The sequence below is a fragment of the Camellia sinensis genome, chromosome 13, assembly GCF_055761805.1.
Source record: "Camellia sinensis isolate YWXY chromosome 13, ASM5576180v1, whole genome shotgun sequence".
Lineage (NCBI taxonomy): Eukaryota > Viridiplantae > Streptophyta > Magnoliopsida > Ericales > Theaceae > Camellia > Camellia sinensis.
In genome coordinates this window covers 116,670,575-116,692,859 of record NC_138973.1, presented here as the reverse complement: position 1 = coordinate 116,692,859, position 22,285 = coordinate 116,670,575, and the positions used below count along the sequence as shown (strand labels likewise).

The window sequence follows — 22,285 nt, the reverse complement described above, 5'->3', positions numbered from 1 at the left end:
TAAACCTTTTGTTAACTAATCAACAATATTCTTTTCAGATTTCAAAAAACTCAAATATACAACATTTTTATTCACCAAACTTCTTAAAGAATTATACCTCACTTGCATATGCATATTCATCTTTTCATTAGTATGTGCTTGCCTCACAAGTTCTATTATGGCTCTATTGTCACAATGTATGGAAAAAGCATGAATAGGATTTTTCACAAGTGGAATATCAAGGAGTAAATTTTTAATCCACTCAGCTTCAAAACATGTAGCATCTAAAGCTATAAGTTTTGATTATGTTGTACTTCTAAAGATAATTTTTAGAACTCCAAGATATTGATGCTCCACCTAGCATAAATATATATCCAGTAGTAGACTTAACATCTAGACTATCTGTTATCCAACTAGCATCACTATAACCTTCTACCACATCAGGAAAACCACTAAAGCAGAGTGAATAATCTAGAGTTCCTCTTAGATATTTAAAAACTCTTTCCACAGCAACCCAATGATCTTTACTAGGATTATGAGTGTGTCTACTTAATCTTCCAACAGCATAGGCAATATCTACTCTAGTCTTATTAGCAATATAGAAAAGTGATCCAATAATTTGAGAATATCTAAGTTGAGATACAGATGCACCTTTATTTGCCTTTAAATTCATGCTAGGATCAAAAGAAGTTGAAATAGGTTTGCGATTATAATAATCTAACGTTTTTAACATCTTCTCTAGGATTCCAGATTAATTTAATGTAATACCTTTGGTTGTTTTCTCTAATTTCATACTTAAAATTATATATAGCTTGTTTGGTTTTGGTTTTCAGAAAATTCAACTTTTTTATTTTTCATTTTAATGTTTTCAATGAATTTTTTAATATTTTAAATAATTTTTTTAAAATTTTTTTAGACACACCTAACATAAATACACTTAGAAAGTATAATATTCGTGAAAAAAATCTTCAAAAAATTTACTAAATATCAAAAAATACAAACACAAATACAAAAATTTAGTACCCTTTTTTTTTATATTTTTTGTGTATTTATTAATTTTTTAAAATATTTTTTCACAAATATTTTACTATTTAGACACATCTAAGTAAGGTGTATCTAAAAAAGTAAAAAAGTTGCTTAAAATTTTAAAAATATTCACTAAAAAAAAAGCACGAAAAAAAAAACTCAATATTTAGAAAACTGAATTCAAAAAGCTGAAACCAAACACACTGATAAGTTTCTCCTAAATCTTTCATACCAAATTTTGAAAATAAATAAGAATTTCACATTTTTAATTATCTGTAAATTTGTTCCAAATAATAAGATATCATCATATAAACACAAAATAATACATTATCCATTATCTTCTTTAAAGTATACACATCTATCATGTTCATTGATCTTAAAACCATATTCTAAAATTACCTTATCAAACTTTTCATGCCACTATCTAGGAGTTTGCTTAAGTCCGTACAAAGACTTAACTAACTTGCAAACTTTATGTTCTTGTCCTCTAATCACAAAACCTTCAAGTTGCTCCATATAAATTTCTTCCTCTAAATCTCTATTCAAAAAAGCAGTTTTAACGTCTATTTGATGAATTTCTAAATTATAAATGGATGCTAGAGCAATTAAGATTCTAATAGTTGTAATCCTAGAAGCAGGTGAATATGTGTCAAAATAGTCTATTCTTTTCTTTTGTGTAAATCCCTTGGCTACTAATCTTGCCTTATATTTATCTATGCTTCCATCAGGTTTTAATTTCTTTCTAAATATCCATTTGCAAACGATAGCTTTACTACTAGGAGGTAAATTGGTCAACTCCCAAATATTATTTTGAAGTATTAATTCAATCTCACTATTAATGGCTTCCTTCCAAAATGGTGAATCTAATGTCACTACAACAAAAAGCATTTTTGGCGACGTTTTTTAGCAACCAAATTGAATTTAGTTGCCAATTGTATGTTTTTGGCGACAATATACGTGTTGGTCGCCAAAAAATACACTATTAGCAACAAATATCTCAATTGGTCGCCAAAAATGGTTGGCACCAATTTATTTTTTTGCGCAGGAGCGCTAAAAATGTTTTGGCGACCAAATTAATATATGGCGACGAAACTTTTTGTCGCCAATTGTGACTTTTTGGCGACAGAATTAAAATAGTCGCTGAAAGGTGAATGATATTTATGGCAACATAATGATTTTCGTCGCCAATAAATATTTTGTCAAAACGACGTCGTTTTGAATCTGTCTTTTTTTTTTTTTTTAATGACCTTTAGGTGAATAAACAAGATTGACCTAATATTCATCTCATTCTACAACCTGAAGCGGCACAACAGAAGACAAAGAGGTATGTCTTCTTTCCCTCTTCTTCGTCTCTCTTTCCCTCTCCCTCTCACTCTCTCACTCTCACTCTCTCACACTGTCTCATCTTCCTCCCTTTCTTCTTTATCATCAATTTCATTCTCTTGTTCGGCATGGCAAAGCACAACACAACATTGATATTGGGACTGATTTTTCCCTCACTCTCTCACACTCTCTCATCTTCCTCTTTTTCTTCTTTGTCATCAATCTAATTTTTCGGACTGATATTCTGATTTTTTGGACTGATATTGTGATTTTCGGGACTGAGATATTCTAATTTTTGGACTGATTTTGGAACTGATTTTCAGGACTGGTATATTCTGAATTTCGGACTGATTTTGGAACTGATTTTTGGATTTCGGGACTAATATTCTGATTTTGTATTTTTTGGGGACTGATATTATAATTTTGGGACTGATTTTGGGGCTGATATTTTGATTTTGAGATTGATTTTGGAACATAGGACAACACTTCATTGTTCATTTTGGTTTTGGGATTGATTTGTGTTCAAAATTCTTTTTTTTTCTTCATAGATTTATTGTCCTAAAATAATATTCACTAATAAAAAATCTATGCATGGTTTCCTTCGTTAGAAACAGAATATTAATGATTTTTATAAAATCAAGTACTTGTATTTTGATTTTTTATTAAAAGTTGGGTAGCTTATGTAATTACTCTCCTTTCATCTCCTTTGGCACAAATTTCTTCATGTACATGTATGTTTGAGTTAATGCTTTTGTCACCAAGAAGTAGATTCAATATATTAATATTTTATCCATTGACAATATTGTGGAATCAATAATTTGTTATGAATGTGGTATTTGAGTATTTTCTTTCTCTTATCAGGCATGCTATATTTGCTTTTCATAGTAACTGGGATTAAGTGTTCAACATCCTTACTGATCCTGTGGTTTTGGCACTTTTTTGAAGAAGCTAATTTCTTTAGTTCAAAATATAATACATGTGGAACCTGGACAACAATGTTAAATTCATTGTAGCGATTGATGCATAATGTCTTTAGCATGCAGGGTCTTCATGGCACTTTTGTTTATTTATTTACTTTTTTGAATTTTGTACAGCTTAAAAAAATTGAAGTTATTTGACTACAAACACAACATGACAGAATGATTCACTATTGAAAAGTGTTTTTTGGTTGGTGAATTCTTTGAAATATGATCTGTTTATTTCTTTTTCTTTCATTACGCAACTAGTGTGTTAAGATTTGCACTTTTATGAGTCTATCTGTTTCTTTAATCCACTTGGTTGTGTCTTAATTAAAGGTGATAATCTTAGTATGTTTCACTGTTCTTATCCTTTTTGTTTTTGTTTTTATTTTTGTTTGTTAATTAATTAATTTATTTTGTTTTTACCTTATTGTCCAGATTCTTGTGTACAAGAACAAGAACAAAAGGCTACAAAGAGGAGTTGGAAGAGCGCATTGTATAGCTAATTGCATCATTATTTTGTAAGGCTATGAAATTTATATTGAGTTGAAGACTGAAAACAGGCCGTTTGATGCTAAATTCACAAAATTGCTACATCATCATGACACATTACCTAATCAAACTACTAAATTCACAAAACTACTATTGGCAATAAGGCTATGTTTTTCTTTTTTTTCTTTTTGAATTACGGCAGTAAGGCTATGTGATTGTTGGTTTTGGGAGTGGAATTGGATCTATAGTAAATTTAATTACACATATTTTTACAAAATAAAATAGAAATGTAAGCAAAAATATTATTATTAATAATAACACTTTCTTCATTTATTGTACTAATTCCATACATGGCACGTCCATGTTTCAATCTGAATTTTAGAGATCTATTGAACATGCACTGGCTTTTCCTCTTCTTTCTTGGAGTTTGGTCTAATGTCATTTATTTACTTGCTGATAAATTTGTGAGCTAGGATATATTAGGATCCATGTATTAAGCCGAATTAACTTATTTTGTCACTGTAGCAATTTGTAACAACTCTCTCTGTCTCTCTCTGCTTAATATATGAAAATTGTTAATAATATCAGCATTTTTTAATATTATGCTTGTAATCTTCTCTCTCTCTCTCTCCCTCTCTAAAAGTGCATATTAATTCAAGTTTAATTGTTTTTCAAAGCCCTAGTTTGTCCTTGACCTCAGCACCTTTAGGTAATTGAGTTGAATTTGAATTTCTCAGATCTTTAACCTCAGCTTGTTTAGGTAATTGAGTTGAATTTGAATTTCTCAAATCTTTGACAAGATGCACATGATTTATTACTGTTGAATATACTCCATGCTTGTCATATCCTGCTAAAAACGGGGCCATTAGTAGAGGCATAAAACATTCATTTCATGCCCACTCTCCATTAATTTCATGTATAGTGCAATTTTAATTTAAACTTTGATTTACAATTCAAATGTTATAGGTTATTGGCTAATGTAAAGAGATAAAAAAGCTGCAATCATTCGTTGGGGGGCAATTACTACATCAAGTAAGCTTGACTATATTTTAGGGCATTTTTAATTTATTTAGAGAATTTTGGCACTTTTTTTTTATATTAAATATGCGGCTGTTAAAAGCTTCACATTTTTTACTTAATGTTTTGAGCATTCATGATATAACAAACACTTAGATGACTCAAGGAACTATTTGACATGTAAACAAAATAAGACCAGGTGCGATGATTAGGGATGGCTGCTATATTTGGTTTCAAAATCTCAATTTCATGTCTAACTCAACAAAGAAATACGTCAAATAGCTAAAATAGATGAATATGCTTTTCCAAGAATAACTAAACTAATATGTAACAATTTGAAGACCACAATTTATATAGCAATTGTAATCTATATATCAATTTCATCACTTACTATATGATTTTTTTTGCACCCTTTACTCTAAATTGCATATTTTACTTGAATATTAATTCTTGTTTATCACTTACTATTATGATGCATCATTTGGTCATGAAAGGGATGTGGAACCATAATCTTATGGGTCACCAAAAGATATGGAACCATAATCTTGTAAATTCTCTAATTCAAAGAAATTTCACAGAACCATGGCTTTGTAGGTGACCAAATATGGACGAGTTGGATGTTACTTAAGAATAGGATGAGTTCCCAGTATCAAGATGGGGTGAAGGCATTTGTTCAATTTGCAATGATGAATGTAGGGCCAAATGATAAGATTTGTTGCCCTTGTATGGACTGTTTGAATTGTGAACGACATACTTGTAAAATTGTGGAGTATCATTTAGTTGTGAAAGGGATGTCCCCTTCTTATAAGACTTGGGTGCATCACGGAGAATCTGTTCCCATGAATCAATCTCATGGATTGAATGATGACAACCACAATGACTTTGGAAGTGTTGGGGATAGAATGGAAGCAGAGACAGGCGAAGATCACGATGAAATTCTAAATTTGTTAGAAGATGTTTACATGGGGACTACCATAAATGATGATGAAAATGAAGAGGATGAGGAGGACGATGACAATGACAATGACAATGACGATGATGTGGCTAACAATGTTGGAAAAGAGGACGTGCCCAACTTTAACAAATTGTTGAATGATGCCCAAAGAGAGTTGTACCCTGGGTGTCGTAAGTTTTCTCTTTTATCATTTGTTGTTAAGATGCTTCATGTGAAGGTGTTGAACAAGTGGAGCAATAAGTCTTTCAACATGTTGTTGGGGATATTAAAAGACCTTCTACCGGTAAGTGATCAAGTGATTTCATGGACCCTTTATGAAGCCAAAATGTGATCAATTACATGTAAGTATGCCAATTAATAGAGTTACATATTTATGTAAATGGTGGTATTTGTTGAAGTTGTTTACAAATTGATAGGAAGCTTTGAAAAAACGACGTGAAGAGTCTTTAGAGCCTGGGCAGTACCTTTAACTCAGGAGCAACTGTCAATCGAGATTCTTGGAAAGAAATTGGGATACTTAAAAGGCTTTGGAGTTGGTCCAAAACCATCATCATCTAGATCTTCTGTTACTACACAAGTACATACTGAGGTGGTTTCGAGCCTACAAAAAGAACTAGAGTCATTGAAGAATTTGTCCAAGGTCCAGCAAGAACAAATTGCAGCCCAGAACCTGGTAGCACAAGAGCAAGCTAAAATGATTGAAATGCAAAACAAAAGATTTGAAGAGATTGAGAAGTTTATGAGGATGACCAAGGATCGGGCAGGCATGCAGGTTGATGAAAATAATTATCCATAAGAGGAATCTTATTGACAAACACTTTTGTAAGTATATTTTTCCTAATTTACTTTTCAAATCACTACAAGCATTTCATTTAATATGTCTGGTTGTGTGGAACAAACGGGACCTCGATTGGATCTTCGATTAGAAAATTAGAAGGAAAATTGTAAAACACAGGACTTAAAAGGCCCGTTCGGGGGCCGAAATTGCGAAATGACCACCGAAACTTGGCACGGACAACCTTTTCAAGCCTAAATAGACTTGTAGGAACAAATGAGACCTCGATTGAATCTCCGGTTAGAAAATTAGAAGGAAAATTATAAAACACAAAACTTAAAAGGCCCGTTCGGGGGTCAAAATTGCGAAATGACCATCGAAACCACCAAATCTTGGCACGGACAGCTTGTTCAAGCCTAAATAGACTTCTACGAACAAACAGGACCTCGATTGGATTTTCGGTTAAAAAATTAGAAGGAAAAATGTAAAACACAAGACTTAAAAGGCCCATTCGGGGGCTGAAATTTCGAAATGGCCACCGAAACTACTGAAACTTGGCATGGATAGCCTTTTCAAGCCTAAATAAACTTGTAGGAACAAATGGGACCTCTATTGGATCTCCAGCTAGAAAATTAGAAGGAAAATTGTAATACACAAGACTTAAAAGGTCCGTTCGAGAGCCGAAATTGTGAAATGACCACCGAAACCACCAAAACTTGCCACGGACAGCTTGTTCAAACCTAAATGGACTTGTGGGAACAAACGGGACCTCGATTGGATTTCCGGTTAGAAAATTACAAGAAAAAATGTAAAACGCAAGACTTAAAAGGCCCGTTCGAGGGCCGAAATTGCAAAATGATCACTGAAATCACCGAAACTTGGCACGGGCAGCTTGTTCAAGCCTAAATAGACTTGTATGAGCAAACTTGTATGAGCAAACAGCACTCGATTGGACTTCCCGTTACAAAATTAAAATTAAAATTGTGAAATTCATATCGAGGTTTTTTTTTTTTTTTTGTCAATCTAATATTATTTTTTCTTTTTTCATGTGACAGATTGGCAATGGTGGAAAATAGTTCGGGTTGCATCAAAAGATTTGATTTTGTGTTTTTGGAAATATTTTGACATAGGATTTTGGTAAATGACTTGTTGATTAGATGTTTAGCATCAAAATATTTGGTTGTGTTTTTGAAAATATTTTGACATAGGATTTGATATTGTATTTATGGGTTTGATGTTAATAGTTTGTATGTACTTTGGTATTTATGTTTTAGATTGTCAGAGAATTGTAATTATGTTTATTGGGATTTTTCATAGCTATTAATTTTGAATTATTATGAATGTCTTGCACAAGTGTATTATTATTTACATTACATTTGTGTATATATTATGCACAGGAAAACAGGTGTTTTGGATTATTTTGAACAGGAAAATTATTGAAATCAAAATTTGTGTAGTGAATTTTTAGTGACAGGTGGTATTTTGGTCGCTGTTAATATATTTGGCGACAACATATTGTTTTTGTCGCTAAAAGTTTGTGGTTATTTCAAGAACTTTTAGCAACCAAAACTTACTCGTCGCTAAAAACGTGATTTTTGCCGACCAAATTAATTTTGTCGTTAAATAGTACTTTTGGCGACGCATTTATTTGTCGCTAAAACTACATAGCCTATCCAAATTTTAACCTTTTAGCGACAAACTGTAATTTTATAGCGACAAAATATATAATTTTTGACAACCAATTTTGCTTGTTGCTAAATGTCTACATACGGTGACAATTTCTGATTTCGTCGCCAATACTTTTAGTGACAAGCCTTTGGCGACCAATTATATACTTGTCGTCGATTCTTTTGACGACGAAATTTGTACTTTTGGTGACCAATTTTTGGGTCGCCAAATGTGTTTTTTGTTGTAGTGTGTTCACATAGTTTCTATAAAAAGTATTTGATTTTCCTTCAATTAAAAATCTATAAAAAATCATCTCCAAAGTTTTTCTCTATTCTATTTCTCTTACTCTTTCTAGATTCTATGTCTAGATGTTCAGAATCATTTCTCAAAGGAATAACACTAGTACTAGTATTAAAAGTTCTATCTACAACCTGATTTGAGATCCTAGTTTTATATGGAAAAGTATCTTCAAAAAATGTAACTTTACAACATTCAATTATTGTATGATTAGTAATTTCACTAATTTCTAAATTTATTACTAGAAATCTATTGGCACTACTATTTTGAGCATATCCTAAGAAAACAGGATCAACAGTTTTGAGTCCTATTTTCTTACGTTTAGGTTCTGGAATTACTACTTTTGCTAGACACTTCCACACTTCCAACATTTTAAGATTAGATACTCGTTTTTTTCAAAATTTCATAAGTTGTTTTATCATTGTCATTCACAATTACTCTATTTAAAATAACACAAGCAGTGAGTATCGCTTCCCTCACAAGCTCTGCGGTAAACTAGAACTAATAAGCATTGCATTTGTCATATCCATTGGAGTTCTATTTTTCCTTTCAGCTATTACATTAGATTCTGGAGAATAAGGTGGGGTTACTTCATGAATAATTCCATGTTCTACACAAAAAGTACTAAGGGTATATACAATATATTTGCCTCCTCTATCAGATCTAAGTTTCTTAATCTTCTTTTCTAATTGATTTTCTACTTCAGCTTTATAAATTTTAAATTTATTAAACACTTCATCTTTGGTTTTAATTAAATGTAAGTAACAAAACTTAGAACAATCATCTATAAAAGTTACAAAATATTTATTTCCTGCTCTAGTTGGTGGTTTATTAGAATCACAAACGTTACTATTTATAAGGTCCAGGAGTTATGAATTTCTTTTTACAGATTTATAAGATTTCTTAGGTTATTTTGCTTGCACACATATTTCACATTTGCATTTGACATCAATAGGTGATTTAGGTACTAATTCTAAATCCATCATTTTCCTAATTTTTCTTAAATTCACATGTCCAAGTCTTCCATGCCACAAATCACAAACTTCAATATTCAATATATTATGAGAGATATTATTAACTTCAAAAGATACATTTAATTTAAATAAACCATCACATACAAAATCTTTTCCAATAAAAATATCATTTTTACTTATTAAAATTTTATTTGATTCCATTACAACTTTGTAACCTAACTGTACTAATTATGATCTACTAATAAAATTTCTTCTAACTCCAGGAACACATCGCACATCTTTCAAAGTTAAGATCTTTCCATAAGTCATCTTTAAATTTATATCTCCAATGCCAAGTATCAGTGCGACTGATCCATTCCCCAAAGTTACACTTCCTGCACTTGATTTTTAGAAAGTTTTAAAATAACCATAATCAAAGCACACATGTATATTAGCCCCAGAATCTAACCACAAATCTTGATAGAATTAATTTCAGGATTATACCTAAAAGATGGTTTGGCAATTTTTTTTTTTTCAAAATCATATTTACTTGAGCATTATGACCTTTAGTAGTTTGCTTCTTGTTAAACCTTAGTTTGTATTCCTTGTCTTCTTAAAGAAGCAATCCTTAGCATAGTGATTGGATTTCCCACACATTTAGTACAACCTTTTGCCACTCCCTTAAAATTATTAGTATTGGCTTGGTAGTTGTTATTATGGTGTTTGCCATTTTGACTTCTAGATTTAAACTTAAGGTTGTTCTTTGAAATTTTTACCTTTAGGTCGAAAGTTATTCCTATTGTTAGAACTATTCTTATTCTCATTCTCCACCAAATTACCTTAGGAGTTTTCTCTTTTCCAGTTTCTAGATTTGATCTATACTTGTCTTCCACCCTAAGTGTATTGATTAGTTGAGTTCATGACAAATCTCCTTGTTTGTGCCCAAGACATTTATCAAAAGTCATTCCAAGATGGAGGTAGTTTATCGATAAGGCAAGACACTTTAAAATCCTCACCAAAAGTTGTCCCTTTCTTTTCTACTTTTCTAAGTAGTTCTTGAAACTCATGTATTTGGTCTCCTACAAGTTTGTCATCTTTTATTTTATACCCGTTAAGTTTAGAGACAGTGAATCTATCAATACCAGCTGTAGACGTCCCCAAACGCCTCGGGAGGGACGAGCTCCCGTTCCGTTCATATTGGGGTCACTACAGCTCAGGACTCTCAAATTCGTCACGGTTCTAAGTCTGAACCAGTCCAAATCCGGTAAATCGTTTTGAGAAAAACAGATTTTTGAAAGAAGTGCCAAACATGGACTGCTTTGCCAGATACAGAGTCGCCACCTAAATGTTTTTTTAATGGGAAATTTAGGAAACCCTGACTCGGTGCCAAAGGCCACGTGTCCGTCATCACCAAAGTTGCCTCGGCTCGGGAACTTGGGTACGATTGGGGAAGGTCACTTCGTGAGCACCCCCGCTCGCCCGATCAAAGATCGGCCTCTACTAACCGTGATATCTATTTTTGAAAAACTTTGTGTGTTCTTATTCCGGTTATTAGCCTAGGTTACTATGTGATGCACACAGCATATAAGTATAGACTGGGTCGCCCGAATTGGAACAAAACATTTCATGCTTGTTTATTTGAAAGATGGTTTGCTACTCGCAAGTAGGCTTAAAATACAGATTTTGCCACCCGCAGGTGGGCTTAGAAAAGATGGTTTTGCCACTATCTAGTGGGCTTAAAACAAACATTTGATGAATTATTCCAATTCAAATAACCCAACCTTCACCCACAGGCATTCAGGTAGTTATATCATATAAGCAATTAGCCTCATGGTAAGCATGCTATTCATGGCATTCACTCACACGCATGCAAGGATGCTAAAGCATAAAAACTCACCGAGTACTCCAAGCCAAAACAGAAACTACATTAGAAATCATGCATGATCCTAAGTATACAGAAATGCCTAATGCAACACATGCAAAAATGCAAACTATAGCAGGCTCGGCTATTCTAAGATGGCATATGAAATGCTACAACTATCATACATTCAATTTGGAATTAAAAGTACAATGCAGTTAGTATGATGCGCCGAGCCCGGTGCATGCAATACAGATGAATGAATGCAAACATGCTGTCATACTGTATGCTAATTGAAACATGCCCTAATCTAACCATCATAAGCGGATAAATAAAAGGGAAGAAAGACGTGGGGTTGGAAGACATACATCACACACACGCACACTTATTACAATTATGCCCTCGCTCGGAAGGTCCGAATAAATATACAGTCCCGAATAAAAGAATAGTACAGTCCAAATAATGTACAAATTCCTAATTAATTAACAAATTAACTAAAAAAATAAATAAACTGGCATGCAAGCCAGGGACTGCCTTGACTCTTCTCCGGGTGATGAATGATGCATGTGCAGGTTGCCTTTGCGCGGAAATCCATGGCGATGCCCCGATTAGCCTCTGTTTGCACTTTTTCTTGAAATGCGCGCCAAACTCTGAAAAGTTACTGATTCTTGATTTTTGCTGCAACAGAGAGCAAGAAAGGGGCATAGCAATGTATTTCACAAATATATGCATGCCTCGATCCTTGTGCCACCAATCACGCATATCGATGCATGATGGCTGAGGAGCCGAATTGCACAATTCAATGTAGAATGAATGTACATGAAAACACAACAAAACCTAACTCCATCATGGATGATCCGGAGTGTCGGTGACTGGGGAATTGAGACGCGTTCCGTCACTCGGAGTACGAAACGCACCTCGTTTCCCGCGCCCGGGCTAACCCCTATTCCGAACACAATGCAATGTGCATGACATGCATGAATGCAACTAAGATACAGCCTAGCATGCACAATGCTATGAAAATGAGATGCCTCGAAATGCGTGCACACGGGCACGCAAACCGAGAAAATGACATACGCAATGCAAATGACATGGAAATATGATATGGGCTTACACTAACATGAGGGAGCCTCAGCCACACTCACATAAGAGGCCGATGGATGAAAATAAAGTGCCTCGAAATGCGTGCACGCGGGCACGCAAACCGAGGCAATGGCATATGCAATGCAATGGCATGGAAACGGCATATAGAATGCAACATGGACTTATACTAACATGAGAGAGCCTCATCCGCACTCACGTAAGAGGCCGATAGATGAAAATGAAGTGCCTCGAAATGCGTGCACACGGGCACGCAAATCGAGGCAATGGCATACGCAATGCAATGGCATGGAAAATGGCATATAGAATGCAACATGGACTTATACTAACATGAGAGAGCCTTAGCCACACTCACGTAAGAGGCCGATGGATGAAAATGAAGTGCCTCGAAATGCATGCACACGGGCATGCAGACCGAGGCAATGGCATATGCAATGCAATGGCATGGAAATAGCATATAAACATGTTAAGTGAATTTTAGCACTGAAATGTGGGGGAAAACAGCCCCGGAATGAGGCGAAAACACACCTGATGCATGGAATCTCTCCCGAAATGCAAAGTTAGGCGCATAGAATGAACTACAGCTATACAAAGCGTGCATAATTGGTACATGAGATGAAAAGACAGAAGCAAGGCAGCCTCAAACTAAGCATTTTTACAGTACAAATCATGGCCAAAACAGCAAGCAAGGATAGGGCAACAATGGCATGCAAAAAAATGGCCCTAAACATGAGGTTATGAAGCAACTCACAGCTGCTAACTCCAAACAGGTTAAGGCCCTTCAACAACATTGAAGAGGGGCCCAAAATATGCACATTTACAGAACTGTAAAAACCCTAAAAACAAACAGAGATATGGCTAAGCTCTTATGCAAGAAAAAGGGCCAAAAGGTAGCCAAAGAGGCAAGTGATATATGAAATGCCCAAACTGAAAAATTCCCTTCTACAACATTGAAGAGGGACGAAAAATAAGCATATTTACAGAACTGTAAAAACCCAAAAACAGTATACAAACATGCTAGAAATGCAATGCAAAATGAGGCCCAAAAAAGGCTATAACACAAAGTATGCAAAATATTCATCAAACAAGCAAAGACCCTTAATAAAACATGTTAAGAAGGTCAAAATAAGGCCATCTCTAGGCCTGTAAATCGTCCAAAAATGGAAGCATAATGGGCTGCCAAAGCATGCAAGAATGGGGACCAAAAGAGGGATATAACATGAAGTGTATAAAATATACCTCAAACAGTGATAAGCCCTTCTTCAATGTTGAAGAGGGGCTCAAAATAAGCCTATTTTTAGTTCTGTAAAACGCCCAAAAATGGAAGCATAATGGGTTGCCAAAGCATGCAAGAAAATTGACATACAAGGGGATATTGAAGCAAGTGCAATATGGGGGCCTCAAACAGGGTTGAGCCCTTAATGAAACAAGAAAATGAGCTTAAAATAAGGCCACTTTCAGTTTTGGTCGGAGCTCAAATCAGCAAGCATGTATAGCTTAGAGATGGTGCAAAAATGAGCTAGAAAAGAGGGCAATTGGACTTACCTTTGAAGACCAACACTTTTGTTGCTTCTTGGACCAGATTTGGTGACTCTAAGCTGCTGGAATCCCCTCCTTTTCTGCTGGAATGGAGTGGTGATGGTAGAGCTTGAAGATGATGAAGAAATGGAGCCCAAAACTTGAAGGAAATGGGGTGATATGTATCTATCTCCTCCAAGCAACTCTTGTAACCCCTTTTCTAGAGTTGGGAGGCCAGCAATACGCAAGAGAGGGAGAGAAGACTCTAGGAAAGAGTGGAGCCCAAAATCAAGCTCCTTGTTCCCCCACAAAATATCCCCCGGATATAGATATTTTCTAGGGGAAACAACTGTACAGCTGTAAAGTGGAAGGAGAGAGGAACATGGCCGGCCAGGTAATTTTGCTGCAGGTGGCCGGCCGGCCACCTCCCCTAGCCGGCCGGCCAAGGGTCAAAAAGGCCAAGAACAATTAATGGCCGGCCACCACAAAAAGGTGGCCTCCCAGGTCTCCTCATCACAACCCTGTGGTTCGAATTTGGAAACTGCAAAACAGGAGAGAGGACAAGCCATTTTCAAGAGGGGTTCAAAAGGGTCAATTGGAATTAGTGGCCGGTCATGAACTTTTAGGGTCCTCCCATGTGTGTACAACACAAATATGTGGTTGAAAGTTCAAGAAAGTGGCCCCAAGGTGTTCAACATTGGCTCGGAAGGAGGGGTTCAAAAGGGTCAATTGGAATTAGTGGCCGGCCATGAACTTTTAGGGTCCTCCCATGTGTGTACAACACAAATATGTGGCTTGGGTTTGAAGAAAGTGGCCCCAAGGTGTTCAACATTGGCTCGGAAGCGAGAAAAACGGGTGTCGGAGGGCGAAAATGGAATATAACTGGTTGCCAAGATAATTGCTGGCCTCCCAACCTCCAGTGACCTTCCTGGTGATAAAACAGAGGCACCTGCCAAAAATGAACGAAAACTGATGCAAAACGAATGCCCGGGGGCCAAAACACGCAGTTCAGGGTCCCGAAAATGGGCTGTTAAAGCACCGAAAGTGGCATTCGGCCACGAAGTGGGTTTCTCCGACCCCAGTGTCCCTTGAAAGGGAGAAAATAAGATGTATGCCAAAAATCAGAGCAAATGGAGATGGTTAAGCGGTCCCGAATCGAGGCACACGGCCAACGGTCCCGAAAACCGGGAACCGGGCTCCGAAATGGGAAAAATGGCCTACAGCCATAAAATGTAGCCCACGGCCACTGAGAGATGGTCTACGGGACCTCTCCCTCCCCTCAGGAAAAGAAACAGAGAAAACCGAGTCTGGTTCGCAAACCGAGGCAAGGCACAGAAGAGGGTTCGGAAGTCCGGAGGCAGGGCTCGCAGCCAAGACTCTGAAACTTCTGAACGAGCACATTATGCAATATCACCAAGTGCTCAACTGGTGACGTCTGAGTCTCAAGGTTGGTCAAAAATGGGGTGTCTATACCAGCATCTACAATTCTATATTCGACCTCTAAACTTTTTCATAGTTCTTTTGCAGCCGAGGTGGTTGACTGATACACAACATACATATGGTCGGACAAACACTAAAGATTATGTTGTAACAATGAAATTCAATTTGTTCGAGTGACAACTAGGATCTAACAAAATCCTGATCTTCTATGTTAGACATGAAACCCAATACGGTCAACCAATATTTTGTTTGTTTTTGTCATCTTTTAAAATTTTGTCCATTAATTTTTCAGGTTTAAAGACCAACTGATTAAATTGTAAAACACAAATAATGTAAAGATTAAATATGTTACAGAATAATGACTTTAGATTGTTGTGAGAATTGAACAATAATTATTCTAAATCAATTTTGCAAAACACTGATATTAAACAGAATAACAACATTAATCAAAACAGATTCTGAAAATAAGTTTTTAACCATTTGATAAAACTATATATATATATATATATAACAAAATAACAAGATGATGAGAAAAATGTTTCAGAAAATAGCCTATGTAATTATGAGAGGCATATTAAAGACGTTGTCCTAAAGTAATTATGCGCTCCCTCAGTGCAGGTTTTAACAATTACAAACGACTCCAAGATACAACCCAAAACTTCACAGGATCTAGCAGAATGCACAGTTGTACTAGAAGGATTTGTCAAGTATGTATCAATTGTCCAAAAACATAGAATATAAAAAATACAGTAAAGAGCAGAGAGAGAGAGAGAGAGAGAGAGAGAGAGAAAGCAAAACAAAATACGTTGTTGTGTTTTTCCTGAGTTAGAGTCCTATATAGATAGGCTCTATAGTGTCTGTTAGAAACAGATACACCAATTCCTTTTGAAATAAAATATAAATTTAAAATTCAAACAAAATGGTTGCTAAAAGAAATACATAAATAAATACAAATAATATAATAAATAATAAATAAATACAAATAAAATTTTGAAACTTTTAGGAAATTTCCAACATGTTTGTCTATACGGTAAAAAAATATTATTTCTCTTTTGACCCCTGTGATGATGAAATTCTAATTCCATTCCTGGTCGAAGGAATGATGAGTCAGTGGAGCATCTATTATTTGATTGTCCCTGGACTAGAAGTGCTTGGTTTGGTGGCTATTTAAATATGAGAATGGATCCAGGCTTCATTCGTAACGTGGCCCAATGGACCAATGTCCAAATGCAGCGCGCCATCACTAAGGAAGAAGCCAAACAACTCATCAGTCAAGTTGCCACTATTGCCTGGTTTATCTAGAAGTCCAAGAATGAGTTGAGTCACTCTTCAAAAAATCATGTCTTGGTGGATCCTTATGTCACTCTTCAAAAAGTCAATCGCTTTTGGAAGGAAAGAGGGGATCTTCTTCACCATGCTACTACACCCCCTCAGTTCTCAAGTGATTCTAATAATAATCACATGTCAGGACGGCAACAGGCTTCAGGTGGTAGAGCTAAGTTCAATTGTGATCCAGCTTTTTGCAAGCTTTCTTCTTCAGCTGCTATTGCTGTGATCCTCAGAGATTCAAAAGGAAACCTTATAGACGGATGTGCTAAACTCATCAAAGCCACGTCTGCTCCGCAAGCTGAGGCTTCTGCAGTGCGTTTGGCATGGGAATCTAGTGCTGTAATTCTGGACATTCTGAGTATGCTGCTCTGTCTTCCCTTTCATTCTCCTGGACTAGCAGACACAACAATGGTGCTGCCCATTGGATAGCAAAGGCTTTGTTCACAAATTCTTTACCCTTTAATTGGGTTGCCAAACCCCCTGTTGCTTTAATTTCTGTTCTGTCTTCAGATGTATCCCATTTGCCTCTTTAATGAAAGTTTGGAAGTTCAAAAAAATAGGGGAGAAGGTACCTTCCAAGATGTCAACTCACGACTCACAGATTTACTTATATACAATAAATATGATAAAATATTTTTTTGATAACGGGTGTTTGGACCCTGCTCAACTAATTTTTGGGTAATTGCAAGTTTTCTTCCAACATGTACAGGGTGTTCATGGCTTCCATAGTCTCACAAACATGTAATGGAGAGCATCGAAATCGTATTATTCATGCATCTTATGTTCGGTAGACGATTTAGAGCCCACAGAGTATTTTTTTTATTTTTTCATTTTATGTATCTTTTCTAGATTTATCCAAAATTGTCAAATATGATTCTGAAAGCTTAATTTATGAAAAAATATTGTTTCACTGTTTTGATTAACCGAAAAATCATTTTCTTAAATTTTTTTTTTATTTTTTTTTATTTTATTTTTTTTTATTTTTTTAAAATTTCATGTTCAATATTGATCTCATTTGAAAGATCTCAAAAATATAAATTCATATATATCAATTTTGTTAAAAATGGATTGATAAAAGTCATGTTAAAAAAATTAATAAATTGATTTTTTCAACTTCTTTTTTTAAAAGTAAGCATTCAAAATCATCTTTATCAATTTTGGATGGATAAATCTAAAAAAAATACATGGAAACAAAAAATAATTCGTCCAAAACAGACTACCAAACATAAACTTATGACCTATTGAAATTTTAATACTATATAAATGATGAACACATAGTTATCTAAAGATGTACAAACGATTTGAATAGATAACTATATATTTAAAACTTCAATAAGTCATAACTTTACTTTCGGTAGTCTATTTTGAACGATTTTTTTTTATTCTATTTATTTTTTGAAGATCTATCTATCCAAAATTGCCGAAGATGATTTTGAGGACTTAATTTCTAAAAAATATTGTTTCACTATTTTGATTAACTAAAAAATCAATCTATTAAATTTTTTTTTTATTTTAAATTTCATATTCAATATCGATCTTATTTGAAAAATCTCAAAAATACAAATTTACATATATCAATATTGTTATGAAAGCTCAAGTGAAAAAAATTAATAGATTGATTTTTTGGTAAATCAAAATAGTGAAACAAAATGGATACGTAAAACTCAAGTTAAAAATATTAATAGATTAATTTTTCGGTTAATCAAAACAACGAAACAACATTTTTTAGAAAGTAAGCATTTGAAATTGTCTTCGACAATTTTGGATGGATAGATCTTGAAAAAATACATGGATTCAAAAAAAATTCATCCAAAATAGACTACTAAACAGAAAGTTATAACCTATTGAATTTTTAACACCATAAATAATTTGAACAGATAACTATCTTTGTTTAAAACTTTAATAGGTCATCACTTGTTGTTCGATAGTCCGTCTTGGTTAATCAAAACGGATTTGTAGAACTCAAGTTAAAAAAATTAATAGATTGATTTTTTGGTTAATCAAAACAATGAAACGACATTTTTTTTCAAAAAGCAAGCATTCAATTTTTTTTTTTTTTTTTTGGCAATTTTGGATGAATATATCTCAAATCAACAAAAACTTAGTCCAAAACAGACTACTGAACAAAAAGTTATGACCTATTGAAATTTTAACACCATAAACGATTTGAACAGCTATCTCAAGATTTACAAACGATTTAAATATATTGCTATCTGTTTAAAACTTCAATAGGACATGATTTTAGACTTGGTAGTTCATTTTGGATCAAATAATTTATTCCATATAATTTTTTGAGATATCCATCTAAAATTGTCAAAGACGATTTCGAACGCTTAATTTTTGAAAAAAAATATCATTTCACTATTTTGATTAATCGAAATTTTGATCTATTAATTTAAAAAAAAAATCTCACATTCAATATTGATTTGATTTGAAAGTTCTCGAAAATATAAATTTGTAGATTTTAATTTTGTTAAAAATTGATTTTTATAACTCAAGTTAAAAAATGAATGGATTGATTTTTTGGTTAATCAAAATATTGAAACAACATTTTTTCAAAAAATAACCGTTCGAAATATTCTTTAGAAATTTTAGATGGACAAATCTTTAAAAAAAAAAAATTTTAAAAATACATGGAATAAAAAAAAATTCGTCCAAAACAGACTACCGCGCATAGAGTTATGATATATTGAAATTTTAACACCATAAACGATTAAATAGATAACAAATGTGTTCAAATGATTTAAACATGTATCTATCTGGTTAAAACTTCAATATGTTATAATTTTATGCTTGGTAGTCTGTTTTGAGCAAATTTGGTTTTGATTCCATGTATTTTTTGGGTGATTTATCCATTTAAAATTGTCGAAGAGGATTTCAAGTGCTTAATTTCTGAAAAAATATAGTTTCATTGTTTTGATTAATCGAAAAATCAATCTATCAATTTTGTTTTTCTTTTTAATTTATACTAAATATTGATTTTATTTGAAAGATCTCGAAAATTCAAATTCATAGATATGAATTTGTAGAATTGAAGTTAAAAAAATTAATAAATTAATTTTTCAGTTAATCAAAACAGCAAAATAATATTTTTTTTCAAAGAGTAAGGGTTCGAAATCGTTTTGACAATTTTGACTGGATATATCTCAAAAAAATACATGGAATCAAAAAATAATTCGTCCAAAATAGATTACCAAATATAAACTTATGACCTATTGAAGTTTTAAACATATATTATCGATTTAAATCGTCTTTCAAATTGTTTGTAATTATATATTCAAATCGTTTGTGGTATTAAAACTTCAATAACTAATAATTTTATGTTTGGCAATTCATGTTGGATGGATTTTTTTTTTTTTTTTATTCCATGTATTTTTTTTTGAAAGATTTATCTATTTAAAATTGTTGAAAACAATTTCGAGCGCGTACTTTATGAAAAATGTTGTTCGCTGTTTTATTTAAGCCAAAAATCGATCTATTAAGTTTCTTTTTCTTTTTTTTTTTAAATTTCATATTCAATATTGATTTTATTTGAAAGATGTCGAAAAGAAAAATCTATATATATTAATTTTGTTAAAAACATATTTGTTTTGTAATTTTTTTAGCATAAAATACACATTAAAGGTAAAAATATAAAAAAAAAATTATGTTTATCACTACATGTTTGGACTAAACAATGAGGAAATGACAAGCGTGTGCCCTTATAACTAGCAAAAACCAAAACTTGGACCTAATGCCTACCACACCCTTCAACTTGAATTTACCAACATTTTTTTTCCTTTCTTTTTAGTTAAATTAAAAATTAAAATAGTTCAATTTAATTTAATTTTAAAATAAAAATTTGGATCACTGCTAAGACCGTATATAGTATGGGTTTTATGCTACTTACTATGTATATAAAAGAGAAAAAGAAACAAGTGAAAAAGGGTAACAATTATGGGTGTGTCCGATGCGATTTGGTATGGTTTGAGCATAAAATTATAACCATACTGTGGATGGTGGATTGACAAATTTACTATCCGTAACCAAACCATTGTTTGAGCAGTTTCAACTTATTAGTTGAATGAAGAATAACTTTAAACAATTATCAAACATTTACATAATATATAACATTAATTTGCATAACTGATTTTACATAATATTTTTCATATACATAACACTAATTTCACATATCTCACATCTCTTTTACACTGATTTTTATTTTGATATTTCATTGGGGAAAAAAAATGATATACGTATTAACTATGGCAGGGCGGGACTATTTCGAAGGTAAATTATAAATTTCAAACCGCTGATCAAACCAGCCCACAATTAGCGAATAAATCGATGCAAATTAGATGATTTTAACAAATTAGATGGTATTTTATACAACCCTAATAATAGTAGCAAGGGGATATAATAGCAATACTTTAATTTATCACAAAATTCAAAAAATAGAAAATTCAGGGTTAGCATCCTTAAAAAGGTACCAGAAGGCCCATCAACTCAAAAAAAGAACGAGAATTGACTTCTGACTGAAAAGTCCCAGGTTAAAAAAGTCAAAAAACCAACTAAAAAAGTCATTGCCAAACGAAGGCTTAGGAAGATGGTTGTATTAACAAGTCCTTTTGACTAAAAAGTTTTGTTTTTAATTTTTTTTTAGCTGGATTTTTATAATAAAAAAATGTCACTAATTTTTATTTTTAGCGACATTTTAAAAATTGTCATAAAAAAGTCGCTAATTATTGTTTTTTGGTGATAGATTTAGAAAATTGTTAAAGAAAAAGTCACTAATTTTCAATTTTTAGTGACAGATTCATAAAATTGTCAAAAAAAATATTTTCAACAACGATTCTGATGGAACCAACTTTTAGTCATGAATTGATAGGACTAAATAAGAATTAAGTGTAATTATTATGATTTTTTTATCTATACAAATACTTATAAAATTTAATGGTGCACTGATCCTTATAGCAAGACATGTGGGTAATTACCCCTAAAAAGAAAAAGGTGCCAAAAGGCCCAATTTTCTCACACAGGAATGACTATGTGATTATACCACCAGACCTGTTCTTGGCCCAACAGTTGAAAGAACCCAAGGATCGGTAATGGCAATGGCCTTTTATTGATATAATAGTGTTTTTATGTACTTGTAAACTCTTTTTTTAAGTAAATAATTGTTTTGTTAATTGAAAAAAGAAAAAATGCATAGATGTCTAGTTGATAGCTTTTTTATTTTTATTTTTATTTTTTTTGTCAATAGAGAGGAGAATAAATTACATTATTAGAAATATTTATATCATTTGATAGATTAGTAGTTCACAATAGTTAGAAAGTCAATAAAATCTAATAATCAATTCATGAAGCTCAACAAGCCTAATAACATGTATCAAACTCCTCTTCATAGGAGTTGAAATCAAAATCTCACACTACACAAGTACTAAACCAAATGTCATGATCAAGTAGATAATTCAGATAATTTTTATAGGCTTTCTCTTGTTATATATTATGATAATATTTTATAGAACTCTACATCTTCATGTGATCAAACGGGCTTGAGTGTTGGGTAGAGGTGGCACACATAATTCGCAATTGTAATCCGTCCAATTTTACATG

The 22,285-nt window shown here is 33.2% G+C and overlaps 1 protein-coding gene across 1 annotated transcript; it reads left to right on the top strand.

The window, feature by feature from the left end:
* Window positions 1-5,408: 5,408 nt before the first annotated feature.
* Window positions 5,409-7,746, top strand: LOC145805975 (uncharacterized). Its single transcript, XM_082901508.1, has 2 exons — window positions 5,409-6,573; window positions 7,582-7,746. Exon 1 carries the CDS (start codon window positions 5,414-5,416, stop codon window positions 6,080-6,082), a length of 669 nt encoding a protein of 222 aa, XP_082757634.1. The 5' UTR covers window positions 5,409-5,413; the 3' UTR covers window positions 6,083-6,573; window positions 7,582-7,746.
* The last annotated feature ends 14,539 nt before the right edge of the window (window positions 7,747-22,285 follow it).